Source organism: Xiphophorus maculatus, chromosome 21 (assembly GCF_002775205.1).
Source record: "Xiphophorus maculatus strain JP 163 A chromosome 21, X_maculatus-5.0-male, whole genome shotgun sequence".
Taxonomy (NCBI): Eukaryota; Metazoa; Chordata; class Actinopteri; order Cyprinodontiformes; family Poeciliidae; genus Xiphophorus; species Xiphophorus maculatus.
The window spans coordinates 21797213-21819417 of NC_036463.1; the positions used below are offsets into that span (position 1 = coordinate 21797213).

Here is a 22205-nt window from a genome sequence, read left to right on the forward strand (position 1 = left end):
GACCTTAGACTGGTATGACTCAGCTAATTCCCGTCAAGGTGCGAGGGCCTGACGTCACCCAACGGTTTCCTGAAACTGACCAGCTCATGATCTGTGGAATTCTTGGAGGTTTTACTTGTACTTTGGAGGAGACCGGGAAGAACACCACAGCTCCCAGTATGCCGGCAATATGTCGATGATTCGCCTCCTTATGGAAGTTCTTTTCAGGCTCAAAATGCATGGTGAAGCTCTCTGCCGGAGCCAGGGTCTACGCCGTGACCCTGAAAAGATCAACCCTGATATATTTGATGTTTAATTTTTAATCCAGTGAGGATGTGGAGCGGGGGTGGGGTGGGGATGGGGGGGCATTTTAGAGGTTCTTTGAATTTGAACAAGTCTGTGGTTAAGCTGTGGTCCATTACCAGTGAGATCCGGTGCAATCAAATGAATGCTGAAGAAAAAAAAAGATGAAACGTGTTTGAGAAAATAATCATCAATAAATTGCTGCAAATGACTTTGTGTGCGCACTAATGAATGCATCTATCCCACTTGTTTTCTTCAAAAGCATTATCCATTAGGCTGGCTCGAGGCCAAAATGGTCCCTGCCCAAGAAATGTAGCTTTAATGGGTGGACTGGATGTAAAGTAAATAATTTTAAACAACCGAGATGAAAATGGAAATATCCTTAACAAATCCTGATTGAGAGAATTCATTTTGTTATGCATTACTGTCACTAAAATGGTTGTAGATGGGCAAATAGAAAGCCCAGAGGGCTGGGAGCGTTTTGGTACTTTTACCTGTTAGTGTAGCAGAAAATGAAAGTGATTTTTTTTTCTTTTTGTTAAAGAAAATGTTTGTGTTCACAGGGGACATAGGAGAGAGAGGGCCCAAAGGCAGCAAAGGAGAAGGTTACAAAGGACCCCCAGGACCTCCTGGACAGCCAGGTATGCTGTCATCCTAACCAAAGTCCTTTTTCTGAGATTTTAGAAATATGATCGAGAACTTTTGTAATTTGGACATAGAGGTTACCGTGTCCGCTGCTGGTTTAATGAATGTAAACGTTCAGGACATGATTACAAAAGCAACATATGTTTCTCTGGCAGCTGTGTTGCATTATTAAGTTTTGCATTAAAGTACATTGAAGTTCTCAAATCAGTCTCATAGTTCCAAACCATTCTAATTTATTGAGCTTTCCATAGAGCTTTATCACATACAAAGAAACTCAGTGAGATTCATGTAGATTTCTCGTGATTAAAATTTTCTTATAGAATCATTAGAAACTTTTACATTTCAATTAAGAAAGAGCCAAAAAACAAAATAAGAGATAGTAACCAATCAGGAGTAACGTTTACTATTACTTGAGCTACGATTTACTTACAAATGATGAATTAATAACAAAGAAAGAGAAAACATAAGTCAACAGCAAAACAAAGATTCTACTCCACGACTACAGATTTAGCCCTTCTGCAGTTTTAGCGTGACACTCAGGAAGAATCAGGCGGATGTCACGGTCAGACAGCAGGGAAGCGGGGGCGTTGTCCCATCAGACCGTCAGCTCCCCAAACTTGAGTCAGTGCCACCCTGCTGGAGTTACAGAGAGGGTAAAATGCTCACACGGGGTCTAAATGACTCTTAACAGAATTGAAGGATGTTTGAAGTTCAGAAAAACTGAAAAACATTCAGTCTTGGCTGTTTAAATCCAGCTTTTTTCAAGAGATTCTAAATATCCCAGGAGCCTGAAAAAAAGGAATTTATGACCATATTTTGACTCTGATCTTCGGATTATTCTGAGAAGGATAAGAAAACAAAAGGGTGAATTTTACTCTAAACCATCTGGAACCGTCAACTTTCAGCACCAAACGGCCTCTAAATGGACGATTGGTCTGAAATCAGGGGGTTTGTTTCACCCACAGAACTGAAATGAAATTTCAGTATAAACAACTTATTTCAGCTCAAAGGTCACTCTCACCCTGGCTCACTATGCATTCAGAACCGCTCTGAATTCAAATGGAAAACAATCTTAAAGCATGCAACCAAGGAGCTCTAAAGACACATTCTAAAAAGAAGCAAAAGCAGCAGCTCAAATATTACCAGATAACTTTTCAAGTTAGGATAATAAATTCACATGCCAAGTTCTTCTGGATTCTCTGGAAACCGAAGCTGTAATTATTGAACTGAGCCAAGCAATAAGCACTCACCAAAGGCAAGTCTGAACATGCTGTCAACCAATGAATACACAGTATGCTAGGCCTTCAACAGCTACTTTCATTTTAAACCCAACAAATTCAGAGACCTAACCATATTTTCTCACTTTTGAAAAAGGCTTATTGATATTCATTTCATGCATTCCTGAGACTTAAAGTTCCCACGATTACCTGGATGGCTTGTTCAGTAAATTACGTAAACACCTCAGCAGTGGTTAGCAGTGGTGTTTGAAAAACTAAAATTATTCCTTAAATGTGACTTATAACATGGTTGGAGGCATTCCTTTGCTACTACGATCTTTGTGGTCAAAATGGGCCGTCTTAATATCAGAAGACAGTTGAGTCTGAGTAATTCTACCATTTGTTTGAATCAGTGTCAGTAATGTCCACCGTGAGTCCTCAACATCTGCAGTCATGTATGATTTAGATGTTTCACTGTTTCAACTAAGTTGAATCAAAAATAATCCTGAAAGGCGAATGTCCAGAAATCAGTTTGTTTTGTTAAGATCAAACACAGATGAGTTCTACAGCAAGAAAATGATCCATAGTACAAAATGATGTCTAGTTTAGGGATTGATTACTTTTTCATTGGTTGTTTTGGATAACTTTTTCCCCCTAATAGATTAAATTGTTTTTTTTTCTTTAAATTTGTTTCCTCGTGTTTTCTCTGTCTCGTATTAAAATGTACTTAATGATCCTGAAGTACTGAAAAATCCTTTATTAGGGCTGCATAATGCAGCAATATATAAATGCTGGAACTGTAACATTGGATTTATATGTGTGTGTATAACGATGTGTGTGTTAGATTTCCTACATCAGCTGTTTGCAGTTAAATACTGCATAGCGAACAAAGCAACAACAACAAAAATGTATCGCCGCCGAATATTTTTCTAAAAAGTCATCATTAGATTGAGTAAAGTTGACCAACATTTGACAATACTTCAAATTTAAATTAACAAAATAAAGTTATTTATACATCCTTAGCAATGTGTTCAGTTTATCTTGTCTTATGAAGAACTTTTCATATCCAAGGGCCTCCGAACGAAAAAACATACGATCCAGCTTCTTTTCAATTCTAAAAGATTTGTCAACTTCACTGCCAAGTATCTGGCTGAGTACTTCCTGAAAGTCTTACCGCTAAGTTTTTTTTTTTTGTCTCTCCTTATTACTGTAGGGATGCAGGGTCCTCGAGGCTTTGACGGTATTGGCTATCCAGGAAGTCAGGGAATTCAAGGAAAACCTGGACTACAAGGAGATCCCGGTAAACAGGGCATCCCTGGTCTTCCAGGAGTTTGCGATGTGTCCATGTGTTATCGGACCTACAACCACAGGCAACATTACAATAAAGGGCCGGATGTCTGAAAAACTGGTTTTAGCTCTGCATCCAGATGTTTGGAGGAAGTCATTCACTGTATCACTGCTGACTCCCTCAAAAGAGACCATGTGGGAATTATTGCACTGGAGGCAGTCGGAACCTCGTTACGTCGGAAAGGCGGTCTAAGACCATGATGTTCACCATGAAACGCAGCCAGTAGCCCAGAAGCCAAGTCTCTTCCAAACACCGTCCCGGATGACTCCTAATTCCTGAACTGAAAAGTAGGGGATGCTTTTAATCCATCGACGGAGAGACTGATATTTTGGTCAATAAAAATATCTACCTCTGCTTTTCTCTGACGATTGTTTGTCAAAATCCTCAACAGAAACATCTTGAGTCCCTCCAGTTTTTTGCGATTCCACAACTGCAGAAATTTACTCACAATCAACAGATTCCCACATTTTTATGCCACATTTCCACACTAATGCATAATTGTGCATTTATTATAACTTTTCCAGATGCTAACTCCCACCTGCAGGTGGCAGTATTTCCTACTTCGACAGCACTGCCTCCTCAGCCTTACTTGATGCCAAGTTATAATCCGTGGTCAATATGGGCAGTAACAAAAATCAAGTTATTTAAGTTCTGTAAAGATTAAAGAAGTTTATGTTCAATTTGCCTGCTTATTTTTTATTCATGTTTTTTATTTCTAATATTTTTCTGTTACAGATGTACATTTTGGAAGTGGCTTAATGAGGAAAGGGTTTTCCTCATTAAAACCCTTTGTGGGGATTCTTGAGGATCCCCACAAAGTCAGTGATTTTGAATAAAAGATAAATAAGTAAAAAATCACAAAAACAGTCATGAAATCCTGGAGGGACTGTTACCTGCTTTGTGTTTTGTTGTTTCTCTCAATATCTGATTCAGATTCATTGGAAATGTTGTCATGGAAACCATTCAGTATTTATGTCCTGGCATTGTATCTGTATTTTCACTTTCATTGCAGCAGTCACACCCTGGTGTATTAGATGCTTGATGTTGATAACCTGAATGGAATATACTGTTATTTTTGATGAGGCAAAACATTATGACCACCTGCCCAATAGAATCCTGTCTCCCCTTTTGGTGCCAACCCAGCCCTGACCTGTCTTGGTAAGGACTCCACCAGAACCCTGCAGATGTGCTGTGGTAACTGGTGGCACCGTGTCTGTAGTTTGGCCGAGTAGGAGGTGGGGTCTGTAGGAATCAGACTTGTTTTTTCAATTCATTCCTCACATGTTGGACTGGGTAGACATCTGAGGGATTTGGAGACCAAGTCAAAGGTATCGAAACCTTCCTGAAGAATTTTGGCTTTCTGCAAGGGTGCTTTCTATGTATATGTACTTCTATGAGCAACAAAAAAAATCTACTTTTGTGTATTCTGACATTTTCTGTCTGTAATTTGAACTATAACAGCTCATCTGATGGTCATATCACTCGTTCGCTGCTCTTCTTTTGCTTTTGATAGATACAGACTGCTTTTGAAGATGCTATATCAAACTTACTCGATCCTATTTTCTCTGTCTTTGGCACCTTAGTGGTTCACTTGCAAACAGATGCAAGAGACAGTGTTATTCGTTTCATGTATCCATGGTTACAGAGTTGTGCCTGATTGATTAATGTGTTAATTGGAGGGCATTTCATTTGAAAAATCTAGACCACAGGTCTAGGCCAGCTCTCAGCTAATGTTATTAAAGATGTCATAAATAGTCATGTGTAACTTTGCGGCAACAATCTAAGTGGGCTTTAATTGTCTTTGTATCATCCATTCATAGTTAAAAGTATTATGTGGTTAGAAGTATTTATGTTCAGTTTTATCCTTATCCATGATTATTATTCAATCTACTAATGCTGCGTTTTGCATTGCTAGACTGTAATGGAGCTGTTTTGTTTCTGATGCATGTATTTGTGTAAATAAACAAGCAGAGGACCAAACCATGTGGTGTTAGTGTTGATGTGACCAGCAAATAAGATGGCTGCAAACAAAATAAAGGGGAAAGTGTTTGACTACAGAAGATTTATATGGAGGAGTGCAGTTGAAGCTTTCAAGACCAAGAACATCATACCAACCAGCATGCCAACCAAGGTGTAGCAACTGAGTAAAAGTATTCATATTCATGGTCAAATCATATTAGGCTACAAGGAAAAGCTGCTCAGTCAAAGGTTTGCTCAAGTTGAAGTACTGAAGTGCTTATTTCTGAAAATACTCAAGTATCCAAAAGAAAGAAAATGATATTTTCTAATAGTGCATTACTGTGTTGTTTTCTGAGTGCTTTTACAGAACCATGTAACTTGTTGAAACCATATGACGATGTGTTGACATGTAGAATCACTCTGCTCCAAAAACTCTACACCACCTGTAAAAGCTTCAGCATAAAACTGAAATGTGAACATGTTAGTTATTTTAACAGCCCCCCCTCCCAAAAAAAGAAAAACAACAAAAACAGTTCTCCCCACAAACAGCAACACCGATCTCAGTCAGGCTGTGTCCAAATGTGCAGCCTGATTGACACCGATCCACACAGACTCTGTGCAGTCAGAAGTGCATCTACGAAACACTGCAATCATTTTATGGCAATTATGACGTTACTATATGTAACATTATAATTAACATAGAAGCTTATTAACATCTAACATGGCGCTGATTAGACATATTTCCAAATCCCAGGTATGAGCAGCGACTGTGATTGGTTCCCCTTCTTGTAAAGAGCATAGCATGTGGCCAATTGTATTTCAGTAAAGAAAAAACAGTAAAAGCAGACTGCAAAGCTACGCTGAGCCAAAAGGAATGAGGAAAGCCGAGCTACCTGGAAATGTAGTTGAAAGTGTCATATTTTTCTTTGAAATGTGTGTTATTACATATCTGTGACAGCCAACCACCAATACCCTCCTCCTGGCTCTGATTGGTTGTTTCCAGTTAGCATGGTATGAGAAAGATAATCTGTGTAAAAATCGGTCACCTCTGCCTTTTCACAACACTGTCAGTGGTGTGAAAAACTGTGACATATAGTTTTAACATATATGTAAAAAACATAGTTTTTTTTTAATAAAAGTTGCATCTTTATGTACAGTACTAGAGTAAATATACAACAGCTGGAAATGTAACACAGAGATTTATGGCCTAAATCCATTGCATCTGCAGCCCTTCACTTTTTCACATTTTGCTATGTTACATCCTTTTATTTCCAAATTGTATTTAACTAATCTCCCTCCTCACAATTCTACATGTGAATACCCCGTTTTGACAATGTGGAAACTGGAGTCTTTTGCAATGGTTTAAAGACAACAGGGCGGATGTTCTGGAGTGGCAGAATTTAAGCCCAGACTTCAACCTGATAGCTGTCAGCCGATCCCCACTCAGACTGACGGACATGGAACAGCTTCGCCAGAAGAACGGAGGAAAATTGTGTCCAGATGTGCAGCCTGATTGAGACCGATCCACACAGACTCTGTGCAGCCAAAAGTGCATCTACAAAATACTGCAATCATTTTATGACAAATATTTTTTCTTTCTTGGTCATCCTCTGTATGATGTGTCCACATTTCTATCAAGCTAACAAACATTCTTTGAAATAAATGAAATGATAAGCGCCGATCAAAAACAATTCCCACTGTTACTTCAGGTAATGTCACACGTTCCTCAATGTGATTCTGTCTGGTATGGAGTCAGTAATAAACACGTCAAGGAAGACCACAAGTTGATAAGGTCAGACTCTTCTCTGCAAACCTTTCCGCTGCTGAGTGAAGTCTTCTCCCTGAGGATATCTTGGTAATCTTCATCTTGTTTGGAGGACAGAAAAAATATTCTAACATAAGTCATGTCAGAAGATTATCTTGAGCATTTCCTTTCGTAGAATTATCAGTTAAACTGCTCAAAAACCATAGTAATGTGGTGTACCCTAGCTGCAGCTATAATTTAAAAAATTGTTATATAAGATGTGTGTACTGTGTCGAGCTCCGTGTTATCATGTACTGAAATCAGGCAGAGGCATGTACACAGAAACTAAGTTGAAACTTCCGTTCTTTTGGTGACACAAGTCGCTTAGTATCAGACGGACTTTCACAATCACAGCCTGAAGCTTCTTGGTCGGATCAGTGGTGAGAAAAGTAATTTTTGCTTTTGAATATTGCCCTTATGAATGCATTTCTTGCTCTATTTTCTATTTACTTACTGTAACATGGTTTTTAAAATGATGATTTTCAAGTCTCAACACATGGCATGAAACTGTGTATTCTGTTTTTGACAGATTTTGCACAAAGATGACAAACATCAGTTATGTTACCAGCAGAGTCCCAGAAGAGCCGGTTGAACTGTGTACCAGGGATGATGATAACAAACTGGGAGCAAATCTGTCTTACATTTACTACTTCATGTTTGTCTTCAGTGTTATCACCAACCTGCTGGTTCTGGTTATCATCTACCGGTGAGTAAAGCACCAAATTGTTTAAAAAATGCAGGCATATATATATATATATATATATATATATATATATATATATATATATATATATATATATATATATATATATATATATATATATTAATTCCCTTCTCACCCACCGCGGGTGGTTCTTATCCTCTGAGCTCGGGTCCTCTACCAGAGGCCTGGGAGCTTGAGGGTCCTGCACAGTATCTTGGCTGTGCCAAGGACTGCACATTTCTGGACTGAGATGTCTGATGTTGTTCCTGGGATCTGTTGTAGCCATTGGTCCAGTTTGGGGGTGACTGCCCCGATGACCACAGGCACCACTGTGGTCTTCACCTTCCAGGCCCTCTCCAGTTCCTCCCTGAGGCCCTGGTATTTCTCTAGTTTCTCGTGCTCCTTTTTCCTGATGTTGCAGTCGCTTGGTATTGCTACATCTACCACAACGGCTTTCCTCTGTTGTTTATCCACTATGACAATGTCTGGTTGGTTCGCCATTACCATTTTTTCTGTCTGGATTTGGAAGTCCCACAGGATCTTAGCTCTGGCGTTCTCCGTCACCTTTGGGGGTGTTTCCCACTTTGATCTCGGGGTTTCCAGTCCATATTCTGCACAGATGTTTCTGTACACTATGCCTGCAACTTGGTTATGTCGTTCCATGTACGCTTTCCCTGCCAGTATCTTGCACCCTGCTGTTATGTGCTGGACTGTCTCAGGGGCCATTTCCAGCCATTGGTAGGATTTACTGATATCTATATATATATATATATATATATATATATAGATATATATATCTATATCTATATATATATATATATATATATATATATATATATATATATATATATATATATATATATCTATATATATATATATATATATATATATATATATATATATATATATATATAAATGTTATGCTCATATAGACTCATTGTAGATGAATGTGCTAGCTCAAGGTCTTGCATGAATCCCTTGTTGTTCAAGTTATTTTCTGCTTAGATTTCATGTTCACGTTGATTTCATGTGTTTCATGACCTAAGCCTCTGCACTAACAATATCTGCACCAAGGAAGACTCAAAGTGGAGGAGCTGCATCTCTACGCTGACCCCTGCCCTGATGACTGAGCTTTTCATCCTTATGCTAAGGGAGTAAACTCATTTGTTCTTTCAATTCCTACCCATAGCTTGTGACCATAGATGAGAGTAGGAATGTAGATCCACTGGTAGATTGTGGTACATTTTCACCACAACAGACAGGTACGGTACAACACCTGTATCACTGCAGATGCAGCCCCAATCTGCCTATCGATCCCCATTTTTCCCTAACCTGGGAACGAGACCCGAAAATACTTAAACTCCTCCACTTGGGGCAGGACCTTGTCCCCGACCTAGAGAACTCATTCTGCACTTTTCTGGCTCAAAACCATGAGCCAGATTGGGAGGAACTGATCTTCACCCTGGTCTCTTCACACACTGCTGCTCCACATCATCTGCAGAAAACAGAGACCCAAACCTGAGGCGCCTAAAAACAGAACCCCCCCCCCCCCCCCCCCAACACCCTGCTGCTCCTAGAAAGTCTGTTTGTAACAGTGATGAACAGATTCGGTGAGAAAGGGCAAACACAAACAGTTAGGAATCTAATTGCTGCCAACTAGAAATCAAACACACTCTGTCTCACACAAATACACACACACACAGAGCACCAAGTGAATTAAAATCCTTCAAAGCTCACATACACTCTGAACAATCATTTCACTTTGCGAGACCTGATGCTACTAGTTGACAGTCATATTTATACAATCTCTTATTTTCTCTCATTTTTATTTATTTGTCATTATTCTATAGAAACAAGCTTTTACATCAGCTTAAGAGTTTTTCTTGTTTTATCAAAAAAAGTCAAACTGTGTTGTTCGTGATTGATTCATAAAAGCAGCAAAAAGGGCAAGGGGGTGAATACATTTTTATAAAAACCAAACAGTACAACAAAGCAGCACAAACCAGAGGACAGGATTATAAATGTTTTGTTGGCCTTTATAAATGCCAACAAAATGCAGTGAAATGTCTCAGTTCTTCCCTGATAAGGATTATCTTGAAAATCTTTTTTTTTATTTACACAAATGTAAATAACCCAACTCAGCAAATACTGAAAGCCTTTTTTTTTATCTCACATCCAGTTATGAAGAAGCACTCTGACAGAAAAAAAATGAGCTGATTTTTACATTATTAACTCAAAGCTCGTATTATGAAATCCTCAAACAATTTCACAAATTCAACAGTGGGTAAAATAAGTGCTGAGCGCTGTATAGTTTTCACCATTTAAACATTTGCAAAGGAGGAGACCAACACAAAGTTCACACCAGACAATGGGAACAACCCCAGCATTCCACGACAAATTAATATTCAACACAAATTATGAATAAAACATTGGAATAACAGGAAATATTCCTCAAGGAATCTCCTATCATGAACATTTATCATGTGTGACATGATAAATGTCACATATGATAAATGTGGGGGTTTGTTTTGCAACTGGAGATGTATCGCTCAGAGGCATTGCGACAGGAAGGACATCCTCCGTAAGTTATCTGCCATGTCCATGCGCAACCCCATGGTGGGCAGCATTGACGCATTGAAGACAAAAACAGAGCATGTTGCCCTGTTTTGACAATGTCTTAGCAACTATTCGTTTTATTTGATTCTAACATACAGAAGCTCATTTATCGTCTAAGAAAATTATTGTCAGACATTTAAACCATTCAAATATAATTAAAGTTGTTGTTTCTTCCAACATTTGGACATGTAAATAATCCAGTTTAGGAGTTGTACTTGAAGGCACCACTAGAGTTCAACTAGTGGGAAAACATTGTGATGTCTGACCCCTCCTCACCAGTGCATTGGATGTCTGCCATTCCTCCAGTAACTGGCTAAAGGTCACTGGTGATGCTTATGCTTGGCTGAAGTGAGCAATGGAGTTCAGCTTAGAGAAAGCTATTCATTGTATCAACATCGTCTGTCAACCATTATGTTTTAAGCTTTGGTTTAAGAATCTTTAGAATACAAGCTCCAGGAATATGTGAGAACCTCTCTAAGAGAGACTTTAAGAGCCAAGCAAACTGTAATGTGCATTAATACAAACAGAGGAAACTATTTTAGAGCTGCTGCTGAAGCTAGCACCCACAGTCTTCCTTATTTCCCCTCTTGGGGGTACAGTCAATCAAAGTCAAGGAACGTAAAAAGCTGCTCCTCAATTGGCTGCTTTACATATGCCAGACAATAGCATGTCCAGTAGCATTGTGTCCAGGTTTTTTAGCTTCCCAAACTGCATTTTATTTGAATATCTTAAATGAAAAACAGCTGTAACTAGAAGGATTCCCATTAATTTGGAGTTTTGTTCCATAGAAAAATCCACAAATAGGTGATTGTGTGAATAACACGTGGGGGTCCACTGTAGCAGATGTTAGTTATGGTGAATGCTTTGCTTTGGTGTTGCTTTTTAAAGGTTCAGGGTGGAACAGTGTTTTTTGTTCAAAATGTTGATAAAACTGCATGTGTGAAGGTTTAAAACTACAACATGTTTGGTTCATGTGCGTCCCAAACTGAAATACCCAGACTGAAAATATTCGGTATGAATACCTGCACCATTAAACCCCTTATTATCATCCAACTCTGCTTTTGACCTCTCCATAATGTTCTCCCTGACCTGTCTGCCATGTTCCATGGCCTTTCCTGATGCTGTTTATTCACTCATGTTCTCTATTGGACCTCTGAGGCCTTCACAGAGCGTAATTTATATTTGATTAAACCAGTGGTTCCAAAAGTGTGGGGCGTGGCCCCTGGAGTGGGGGAGGGGGGGCAGTGCCATTGCAGGGGGGGCATGGGAAGCGGTATGGATGAACCCCCCCCACCCCCCTCCAAAAAAAAAAAAAAACAGTTACACAAAAGTGTTTCACTGTAAAGATGGTTTGTAGTGTGTTTTGTTGCAACCTGAAGTGTGAAATAAATTTTAGTGGAGTTTGAAAACAAAATATGTGCACAGGTTTATGTCTGGTTGAACGATGTGTGTGCCCAGTTGATTTTTTGTTTCTTTTTTGGAGTTAGATTTTATGGTAATCCATAGGGAGGGGGGGGGGCAGAAAATCTTTGGAAACCACTGGATTAAACAATAGATAAACTTGAAATGGTGAACAAGCTGAAACGTTTTCTGCTTTTTAGCAACATTCCACAAAATTGTGATTTTTGAAACTGATCCAGGAATTTCACCTTCTGCAGACCTGCATGAAATCAAACCACAGATCTTCGTCCTGTGAAAGTTTGAGAATGTAACTATGAATCCAAAATAACTTATTAGCTTTATCATCTTCCCTCCAGGTTCGAGAGGCTGACCACTGTGATCAACATCTTGCTGCTGAACCTGGTGGCGTCCTCCCTGATCTTAATGAGCAGCCTTCCCTTCCAGGCCGTCTACATGCAGAAATCTGAATGGATTTTTGGCTCAGCTATGTGCAAGATCGTCTTCAGCGTCTACTACCTGGGTTTTTACAGTTCTGTTTTCTTTTTAACTCTGCTGACTATTGATCGCTATGTTTCTGTTGTGTTTTCACTGACTTCAACAAATGTTAGGAATCAACGTTACGCAGTCATTTCCAGTGCAGTGGTGTGGGTGATCAGTGGTTTGGCTTGCATTAGGCCCATGATCCTCCATGGCACCTATAGGCATTGGGGCACTGAGTACTGTGAGGAGTTTGCTCATATTGATGGTATGAATGTAGAGAAGCTCAAAAAATCTGGATTTTATATTCAGCTTTGTGTCTTCTTGATCCTCCCTCTGGCTATTATCATATTTTGTTATGCTAGGATTGTGATTACTGTCAAAAAGTCCCGATTGGCTTCTAAATTCCATGCAGTCAGGGTGATATTTATGATCGTAGTGTTGTTCTTCATCTGCTGGATCCCTTTTAACATTGTAGAACTGCTGCATTACGAATTTGAGTCTCTCTTGAGCTGTGAAGCTAAAAAGAAACTCGGTTCCGCTCTTCATGTCACCCGCAACAAGGCGTACATTTACTTCTGCATCAGTCCAATGTTTTATACATTTATGGAAAGGAAATTCCAGGAGCACTTCAAACAGCTGCTGGTGAAATGTTTCCCAGGCCTAAAGAAGCCCATTTTGGTCAACAAAGACAACACAACAGCAATTCCCACGGTAGGAACTGAATACAGTGATGGGAAGCAAAGCGAGTCTTTCTTAAACACTCCTGAAAACGCTCTGAAAACTCTCGTTTCCACCGAGTCAACGGAGGGAGTAAACACGGGGGGAAGGCTTTCGTGCTAAAAACCACCGCGTGATCGTTACATGCAAGAAAAAGTTTCATGGTATTTGCATTTTATTTTGACATACTAAGCAGCTCAATAAATTCATTAAATAGAGCAATGGTTGTCAGACTGTTCAGACTGAAAGCACCTTTAAAGGAATAAAACTGCAGGAGAACAAAGACATTGTTCAATTCAATATTCCTTTGAATTTCCTTATTTTCCCTTTTTTCTCATTTTGTATGATGAAAGAAGCATCCCTTTTTATTACTTTGTTCTGTGTTTCTTTTAAAATAAGGAAGCACTAAAAAAAGAGAACTACTTCAAAAGTTCAAGTTAAAAAATTTAATAATCATTTAATCATTATGATGTAAATTTGTACAAAAGCTTTGCATTTTGTAGGAATTGCTTGGCCTGAAATTCAGATGGAATTAATGCTATGAATATAAGATCAATACTGATATTATAGGATTAGTAGTATTAGTTTCACTTTTATATTTCAACTTTTTCATGATCACATGCTAGGTTTTGATACGGCCCATGTAATGCCTTATGCATTGCAACACAGGTGATGTTAGCAGTTTGTTTTGAACAGATGTGTCATTTTTAAATGAGATCTTGTGTCAGCTTCCCAAACTCTGTTTTCTTGCAAATGTTTTAGATATGGACTCCAAAAACCGTCTGATAACAGGTGAATTTTCCTCCAAAGAATTTGGAGTAACGTTCCACAGAAAAGTCCGGAGACGTTTCCAGTCACTGGGGCTAAAATACTGTGGGTTTGGTCCAGTCATGAATCATTAGATCTGGTCCTAAATATTTTGTTGAACAGTCACAACATGCCATTTCAAATCCTGTGATTGTGCATGCTTTCTTCCAAAACCTTCGGTCGGTTTGGGCAGTTATGTGTTAGCATGAGTTGTCCAGGGTGCTGGGAAACAAGATATTGATCGGAATACCAAATTCAGTATCAGATTCAGAAAAGTTAAAACTGTTATGTGGGCGTGCGTGTGGGCTTGTGTGTGTTGCTCAACACCAACATCTGTGGTTTATGAGAGGAGCAGATGTTGCTGGGGGTTTATTGCACAACGTTAGCTTGCAGTGTCAGCATTTTGTGGCTCAGAAGGTATCTTGTAAAAATGCTAACCAAAGCTATAACAAAAGATCATCTTTATTTTCATTTTTAAATATTGAACAGCTTTTGCAAATTAAAGACACACCAGCCTCTCCTCCCGCCATCAAAGAAGACTGAAGTCAGCACCATTCTGTGTCTTACTGCAGAATCAGACACACAAGAAATCAAACAAAGTTGACTGAGTTTTCAAGCAGATTAAACACAAATGAGCGAAAAACTGTCAGAGTTGACATGTTTATGCTGTAAACCTGCTGCAGTTATAACTTATGTCTGGTTTTATATGCATATTTTCCTTAAGTCTCTTTTTTCCTGTGATGTCAGGGCAATTTAAGTCTCAGTTTAGGGTTACCAGGATTACTTTACTGCACAAAATGACATGTAATTTAGAGGATTACTCTGCAGATAGTATTACTGTATACCCTGATATTATTCAATCAAAGCTTACTAGTGTATATATGTACATAACAGTTTATAATTGGATACCACCCTGCGTGTATTTGTTTTTGTTTTTTACTGTTGGAATATTGGTTGCAGAGAATCTGGAGTTTGTTCTCAGTTGTTTTTTATGTTTTAATTCTGTTTTTTTCTTTGATATCTAGAAGTAAGATTGATCCAGCACCATAAAAAGCCACATGATAATAATTTGTCATTATATTCTTCATGTTCATATGTTTTGCTATTGCACAATAAATGTATTGCTTTAAAAAATAAGTGCTGTGTTTCATCTTACATGTTATTACTGAAATGAATCCTTTATACTGACCAAATACTGGGCTTATGAACAGAGTCAGGCTGCTCAGTCCTTTACCAAAATAACCTGTCCATCACTTTATTCTTCTATAGACTAACGGGGGGATCAATTTAATTAACTGATTCATTTAAATGAAAAAAGAAAATTCAAAGGTAAAATGTGTTCATATCTATTGCTGCTAAACTTGCTTCTTGTTGAAGAGGATTTTTCTCTCTCTCTACCCATGAATGCAATTCCTGTGTACACCAACTGCTTTTAGTTCAACAAGCTGAACTGAGAATCCACCTGGTGTCAACCAGGAACCAGGAGCCGATCATCTACAGACGAGGGACTGTGAGGAGGAAACAAAAGGCAGAAGTTATTTCTACTGCAGAATCCAGCACAGAGAACTGAAAAGGCCTGATTACAACACAGCAGCTGCGTTTCCATTACAAATATGCATGAAACATTGTCGATATTCTGCTAATGTAAAAAAACAAAAACAAAACTATTTTGCAATTGCAGTGTTTCCATTGAATAAGACATTAGTAACACAATTAAAATCAAACATGAATAAGCTTGTTCATCCAATAAGTCATCAAAAATTATGCGGCACCACCATCCTCTAACTGCTTCCTGTTGTCGTCTTCTTCATGGTTTCCTCGAGTGGCAACATTCAGTTGTTGATCATCTTGTGATTTGAAAAGTGTTTCCATTGCAGTTTTGTGGAATAAACCAATTTAATAACAAATGAAAAAGTGTCTCATCCTAGTGCAAACGCTTTTCATTGAAAAACAATTTTTTTTTTTCCAAAATTGCATTTTGGAAAAAATGCAATTTTTTCTCCATTAAGCAAATTTATTTTGATTTCACTTTGCACCATTTTAAGGTCAATGGAAATGCAGCCAGTCTGAGTCAACCAGGAATCCGCTGTTCCTTCAAACTCCTCTTGATTGTTGCCTACTTAGGAACAGCTAGAAGGCCAGGGAGGAAACACACACACGCACACGCCCACATGCACCGAACCCCTGAGGACATAACAGCTGCAGTGTAATCACAGAGGAGAGGCCGTCAAATTTTTCTACTCTGCACGTTGTGTCGCTGATTCCCTTTACATCGCAATAAATCAGGAAAAGCATTCTAACACAGCTTCTTTGTCAGATTACAAGCACCTTTTGAGAACAACAACTCTGAACATAGTATTCAATTTCGAGGAGGAGCCACATGATAATAATTTGTCTTTAATCTCCTCCTCTTTTCACTGACTATCCTTGAATCAGAACTAAGATTCTTTTCATAAGCAAGGCTGCAGAATTTTCAAAGAACACGATATGTAACAATCAACATCTCTAAGTGAACTTAAGCTACAGCTCCTGCCTGTGGAAGGTGGAGCTAAGGAGTTTTTTTCATGACTCATGTAGAAAGCACACATCTCCTGAAAAACACTGGCAGCAGTAATATGGGTGAGTCACCTTTCCTTTGAATGATTTTAATGTTTTAACAATAGACATGTCATTTTAGCTATAAAAATACTGTTATTATTGCCATATCAATTGCTTTAGCTTTCAGAGTTTCCCCCTGTGTCTCATAAGCATGGCGGGCTGCCAGGCTTTACTTGAGTCCCGGCCGGGATAAGCGTAAGTGTGTTTATTTATTTTAAATACGTTTTTTAATACACCAGGGTTAGGGGGTTAGGGTTGGGCAGCACAGACAGGTTAAGCTTGGCTTATAGTTGAGGCTCTGAACTTGGTGCGGCAGCTTTCACTCAAAATGTTTTGTTTGGAAGACGTTCTTGCAGAGCAGGTTCTCCTCCACCGGCTTTGATCTGATCCCTTTATGAAGGGTGTGTTACTCATCAATTATCAAGGCAGGTTAGAGTTGCGAGGTTCATGCTGAGCATTCAGTGAGACTGATATCAGTGCATACAACTCTGTGAACAAAGAATCACGTGTGGCGTGTGTGTTTACATCTCACACACCCTCACTCAATGTGTGTTCTGGCATGCCCTAGACTGTCTGCACTTGCAACTTGACAGTTAAAATAAATGAACAGCACCAGTCAGTCACAGACAGGTCTCTGTCATCCAGAGTTTGGTCATCCTGCATTCGCTTAGAAAAAAAACCAACCAGCAACAAAAACACTGCACCGAGCTTCAGACATTACTAAGCAAAACAGCAGGATTTAGGTCAACATAAGGAAACTTAATGCAATAAATAGTAGAATTTTGTACCATCAGATAAGCATTCCAATGTCATTATTCCATGTCCATTTTAGATAAGATTTCTTATCAAAGTTATTTTTCTTTTAAATGTGACCAACACTACTAAGTAGCTTACTTTAAGATCCAATGACAGATTACTTTATTAGGATATAACTGAAGTGCAAACATTTCTTGTCATTTCTTATCTTAATTACCTTGTGTTTACCATTTTTGTGACTATAGTTAGTAATAAAAATATTGTTAACATTATTATCTGGTTATAGAGTCTAGAAGCTGCTGGAAGGAAGGATTTATGATAACAGTCCTTTGTGCATTTAGGAGGTAACAGTTTGTCTGTAACCGCACTTCTATTACAAATGTATGAAAACATGGTCAATATTCTGCTAATATTTTCAAATCCTGGGAACACCCCCCCACAGAATTTTACAATTGTTCAAGTGTTTCCAGTAAATAAGAAATGCAATTAAAATGACACATGAATAAGTCAAAAAACCTGAAGCTCCATCCTCTGCCCACCACTTTCTGTTGTCTTAGTCTTTTATGCCAGTAGCAGCGTCTGGTTTTTGATCATGTGACTCATGTGATGCTAGAAAATACATCGACTTCAAAGTGTCTGGAAAGAAAAAAAACCAACTCATTTTAGTACAAAAACTTTTTAATGAAACAAAACACAAGTTTTTTCAAAATTGGGACTTTTCCGTTGAGCAAATTTATTTTTGTACTTCCAATTTGCAAATTTTTGAGGTCAATGGAAACACAGTAAAGTTCAGCAACAGGTTCATGCATCATGTGGGGCACATTGTCCAACAGTGATGTTGTTTTAGCTTGAATTCTTCTGTCTCCCTCCACCTGCAATGTGTTGGGGGGTCACCCTGGAGCGGGCCTACCCGATGTGCTAACTAACCATTTCCTGTTGGCTGTAATTAAGCTGCTGCTCTAATAGGCTGCACTCTGAGTCTAGAAAAGACCTTGAGGAGCACCATCTGCAGCATGAAAGATCTCAATTTGAAAGACGCTGGATGTGAAGTCATTAGGTGTAGTAGCGTTGACAGTATCACATTATTTTCATGGATATTGTTAAGTGAATATTGTTGAATTCAATCACACAGGATTATGACTGGGTTTTCTGTTTCATTGTCAGCAACATTTTTATTGCTTTAATGGTTTCTATGATGGTTTTCATACTTAAAGATGATGAAGTGTTGGGCAGGAATTTCCTGTTCCTGTTTTTCCAAGTGTTCTGTGTGATGTCAGGAAAACAAGAGCTTGCAACCATTATGCTCATTAACAGTAAACTTCCCAAATGACCCAGTAATGTTGCTAAGTGATGTCTGCCCAATTTTAGTCAGAGAATGCTCTTTGTGTTTATGCTGTATGTTTGTGAGACTTCTTACTCCACAAGGATTAACCAAAACTCCCAATGGTTGAGATCTGGTGGGACTGCTGGTAATGGGGAGAAATTCACAACACTGCTGAAAAATTCACTTCGGGGTCTATGCCGGTTATGAAATAAGCCCTCATCAGTGTTTGATGTAAACAGCTGCTTTATGTCTTTAAAATGACTAGATGGCATGTCATAAAACAGAGCAAACACAAGCAGAATGCAACATTTACAATTGGATGTTTTACCTGTTCATGTGTAAAAGTCCATCTGATTGGTTGTAGGTTCTTTAGAATTAATATCAGAATCTGTTACAAGTCTTTCCCCCATTATAGTCTTAGCTAAAACTAGTTATAATCAGTTATTGATGTTTAGAAGGAGTCTAGCCGTCGATTATTGGACTTTTAATGTACCTGAAACTGCTTTAACTGTTGATGCAGTCAAAGTGCCTGATGATGAGTATACTCCACAAATACTAGTTTTGTTTAGAAAGCATTTTCTAGTTAGTTATTTGAATTACTGTACTTCTGGCAGGTCTTTGTGAAGTATTATGTGAATTTCCCCTTTGGATGAAGAAACTTTTCTCCCTCTCTTTCTCTTTCTCTCAAATTCTGTTTATTTTCCACTTGTTCAGTACCGTTTTGTTTACAACACTGGGGACTGCAGGAAGCATTTGTCATCCATTAACTTACAAATCAACATTCGGGATTTCAACAAGCAATTAGAGTATGGAAAAGACTGGAAGTGTTATTAGGTTTGCGTGTTCTCAGTCATGGGAAATGAGAAGTAGCACCAGTGGAAAAGCTGTCAGTGCCCACAAATTGTCTATAAATGGACTTAGTGCAAGGGTGCTCAAGTCCAGTTCTCGAGAGCTACAATCCTGCAACTTTTAGACTAATCCTTACTCCAACAGACCATGATCAGCTCTGAACAGACCTGCTAACAAGCCATTCATTTCATTCAGGTGTGTTGGAGCAGGGAAGCATCTGAAAGTTGCAGGACGGTAGCTCAGGAGGACTGGACTTGAGTACCCCTGACTTAGTGGTACAGAACAGGATGTGGTAATCCCGTGACCTGTTAGGACCAATATGTGAAAAAATGCAGGAATCAAAGACATTATTAAGGGGGGGAACACTTTTTCACAACGCTGTACCTATACCGTGATGGGATCAAAAAGTCTGATGCCAGGCCAGTGGATGTGGAACAGGCTGTGTGTTGAGACTGCAGGGATGGGATGTTTGGGTGTTGAATTAAATGGTGAAAAACTTGACCCATAGAGCACAACAGTGTCCAGGTTACTATCACTCAAAAGGATGTTAAAGATGCTGCTGGACCTCTGTGGGCAGTGGAGATCAGGGAGACGGTGATAGACTTATTCCAGTGTGAAGAATGAAGGAATGAATACATAGAATACATAAATGAATACATTCATTTTCTCTGTCTTGCCCTAATGCCCATAACTTGCCTTTCATTTAGTGATTGCGAGGCTAGATTGTTGCATCACAATTTGTTACTTAGCAACTTCAAGCCAAGTCTACCGCCACACCTGGCAACCCAAGTGGAGGTCCACCTGCTACATTCAAGACATTAAGCTACTGCTGCATAAAGGCTGCTGGAAAAATTTAATCTTTTGATATCGGTTGCAATTCAGAGCATGTGTCCATGCATCTGGCAATCCCAGAAGATGCGATAATGGTTTGTCGCTGTCAAGCCACATTGCCATGGCTCTGCCTCGACTTTATGCTTCTTGACAGAGAGCCCCATTTCAAAGCAAAGAATGGAAAACAAGACAGGATTGTTTACAGAGAAACTCCTCTACAGTAACATTATGTAGATGGAAACCCCACAAACACTGGACTTTATTTGACGTTCCAGTTTACTAATAACTGGAAAATTAATCATTTCGTCTTCCCCAGGCACGTCAAGTGAGTGGGACCAGCACCAAGCAGGACCCGCCAGACAGCATTCAGTCCAGAACATATCAGTTCCTGGGGCAAATTATTCAACTTATAGTTTAATAAGTGAACAACTCATCCAAAACATACCTTAGCAAAGGATTTAATTCACCATTAAATGCAACAAAAATATAAAGAATGGATTTAGTCAATAACTGATCAAAAAAGTCAGACATAAATTGCAGCCAAGTAACGTAAAAAGAAAGATGGCGGAAAAATGGAAAAAATGGATGGATGGAAAAAAAATCCATCCATCCATTTTCTAACACCCTTGTCCCTAGTGGGGTCAGGAGAGGTGCTGGTGCCCATCTCCCTCAGGCAAATCCATTTAAGAAAACAATAAAGTCACATATTAGAAGAGAAAATACATCAATGCTTAAGATTTAATGGGGCAGCTAAACTCTAAAAATATATGTGTTGTGCATGTCTTTGTAAATATTTTTGTGGAGGAATAAATTTGAAAACAACACAAGGGCAAATAACAATAATAAATTCACATCTGTCAAAACTTAAAAGAAAACTAGAGTGACTCTAGAAAAAAACAAAACAAGAATAATGTGCCAGAGATACTGTTTTTATTCTGCTGCATTTTAACTTTTAATGGCAAATTAAAATGTTTGCTAAATTATTTATTGCTGGAGTAATTCATTTATGAGGCTATTGATTTCTGAATCTATCTTTGATGATAACAGCATTGGTGCTCTGTACAAAAATGCCCCAGGCAATTTTTTAATGGAAGCTGATCTCTCTGCAGCTGTTTCCATGTCTCCTTATCGTCATGTCATTACAGTTTTTTTCTCAAGCATAACAGACTCAGACAAGTTCACAGACACTTCAGTCCAACTGCCTTCATTTTGGTACCAGAGCTCTGTTAGACTCAGAGAGACTTTCAGAGTCACTGCCTGAAGCTGCTGTCAAACACGAGGTAAGAAAACTCATCCTGGATTTGGATTTTATCTTACATACAATCTTCTTTCATACAGTGGTGTTTTAGATTAGGTCTGCTTTTTGTAGATTACCATAAAATATTGTAAAACCTGTTTTAACTGACACCATGACACTGTGTATTCTACTTTTAACAGATTTTGCACAAAGATGACACCAACAAACTTCAGTTCTGGTTCCACAGAAGAGCAGATTGAACCTTGTACCAGGGATGATGATAACAAAGTGCGAGCAAATCTGTCTTACATTTACTACTTCATGTTTGTCTTCAGTTTTATCACCAACCTGCTGGTTCTGGTTATCATCCACCGGTGAGTAAAGCACCAAATTAAAACAAGTTGAACCAGACACTACTGTAAAAACCTTAGAAGGAAAATAATTAAATTAAATGAATGTTAGATCTTCCCGTTTGGTTGCATTTCTTGCTTTCAATTGAAATAAGTTTTCATTTTGAATGGAACCACTTGTGGTGCAAACAGAAGCATGCTTCCTTTAAGGCACACAAAGTTTATAGGAAATATTTTATATGTCAATTCAAACTTTTATCATAATTTTTTGCCTAAATATC

General features: G+C 38.6%; 3 protein-coding genes across 7 annotated transcripts in view; all 3 read left to right on the forward strand.

Annotated features, from left to right (window-relative positions):
- The window catches only part of LOC102234408 (collagen alpha-1(XXI) chain-like), a 57630-nt gene extending 52171 nt beyond the window's left edge, over positions 1 to 5459 (forward strand). The window contains exons 31-32 of the mRNA XM_023325932.1: positions 846 to 923; positions 3358 to 5459. Coding sequence (XP_023181700.1) covers positions 846 to 923; positions 3358 to 3545 — 266 coding nt within the window. The 3' untranslated portion in view covers positions 3546 to 5459. The remainder of the gene's footprint in view (positions 1 to 845; positions 924 to 3357) is intronic.
- Positions 5460 to 7559: 2100 nt separating this feature from the next.
- LOC111606198 (C-C chemokine receptor type 3-like) lies at positions 7560 to 15113 on the forward strand. Of its 2 annotated transcripts, none has more exons than XM_023326072.1 (3): positions 7560 to 7635; positions 7785 to 7961; positions 12332 to 15113. In XM_023326072.1, the coding sequence occupies exons 2-3, from the start codon at positions 7798 to 7800 to the stop codon at positions 13293 to 13295; spliced, it is 1128 nt and encodes a 375-aa protein (XP_023181840.1). In that variant the 5' UTR covers positions 7560 to 7635; positions 7785 to 7797; the 3' UTR covers positions 13296 to 15113. The 2 variants fall into 2 exon arrangements, with proteins under 2 accessions (XP_023181840.1, XP_023181841.1); XM_023326073.1 differs by having other exon boundaries at positions 7601 to 7644.
- Positions 15114 to 16424: 1311 nt separating this feature from the next.
- Positions 16425 to 22205, forward strand: part of LOC106699786 (C-C chemokine receptor type 3-like) — a 37890-nt gene continuing 32109 nt past the window's right edge. For 3 of the 4 annotated variants that reach the window (XM_023326075.1, XM_023326074.1, XM_023326077.1), the window contains exons 1-2: positions 16425 to 16598; positions 16698 to 16772. Coding sequence is in view for 1 of the 4 variants with exons in the window: in XM_023326078.1 (XP_023181846.1) it covers positions 21788 to 21948 (161 nt within the window). In the remaining 3 variants the exon portion in view is untranslated. Of the gene's footprint in view, positions 16599 to 16697; positions 16773 to 21482; positions 21618 to 21774; positions 21949 to 22205 lie in introns of all 4 variants that reach the window. The other variant, XM_023326078.1, reaches the window with a different exon arrangement.

Coding starts and splice junctions, on each gene's coding strand:
- LOC111606198 (XM_023326072.1), top strand. CDS start 7,798: ATGACAAACATCAGTTATGTTACCAGCAGAGTCCCAGAAGAGCCGGTT. Junction 7,962..12,331: donor GTTCTGGTTATCATCTACCG/GTGAGTAAAGCA, acceptor TCTTCCCTCCAG/GTTCGAGAGGCTGACCACTG.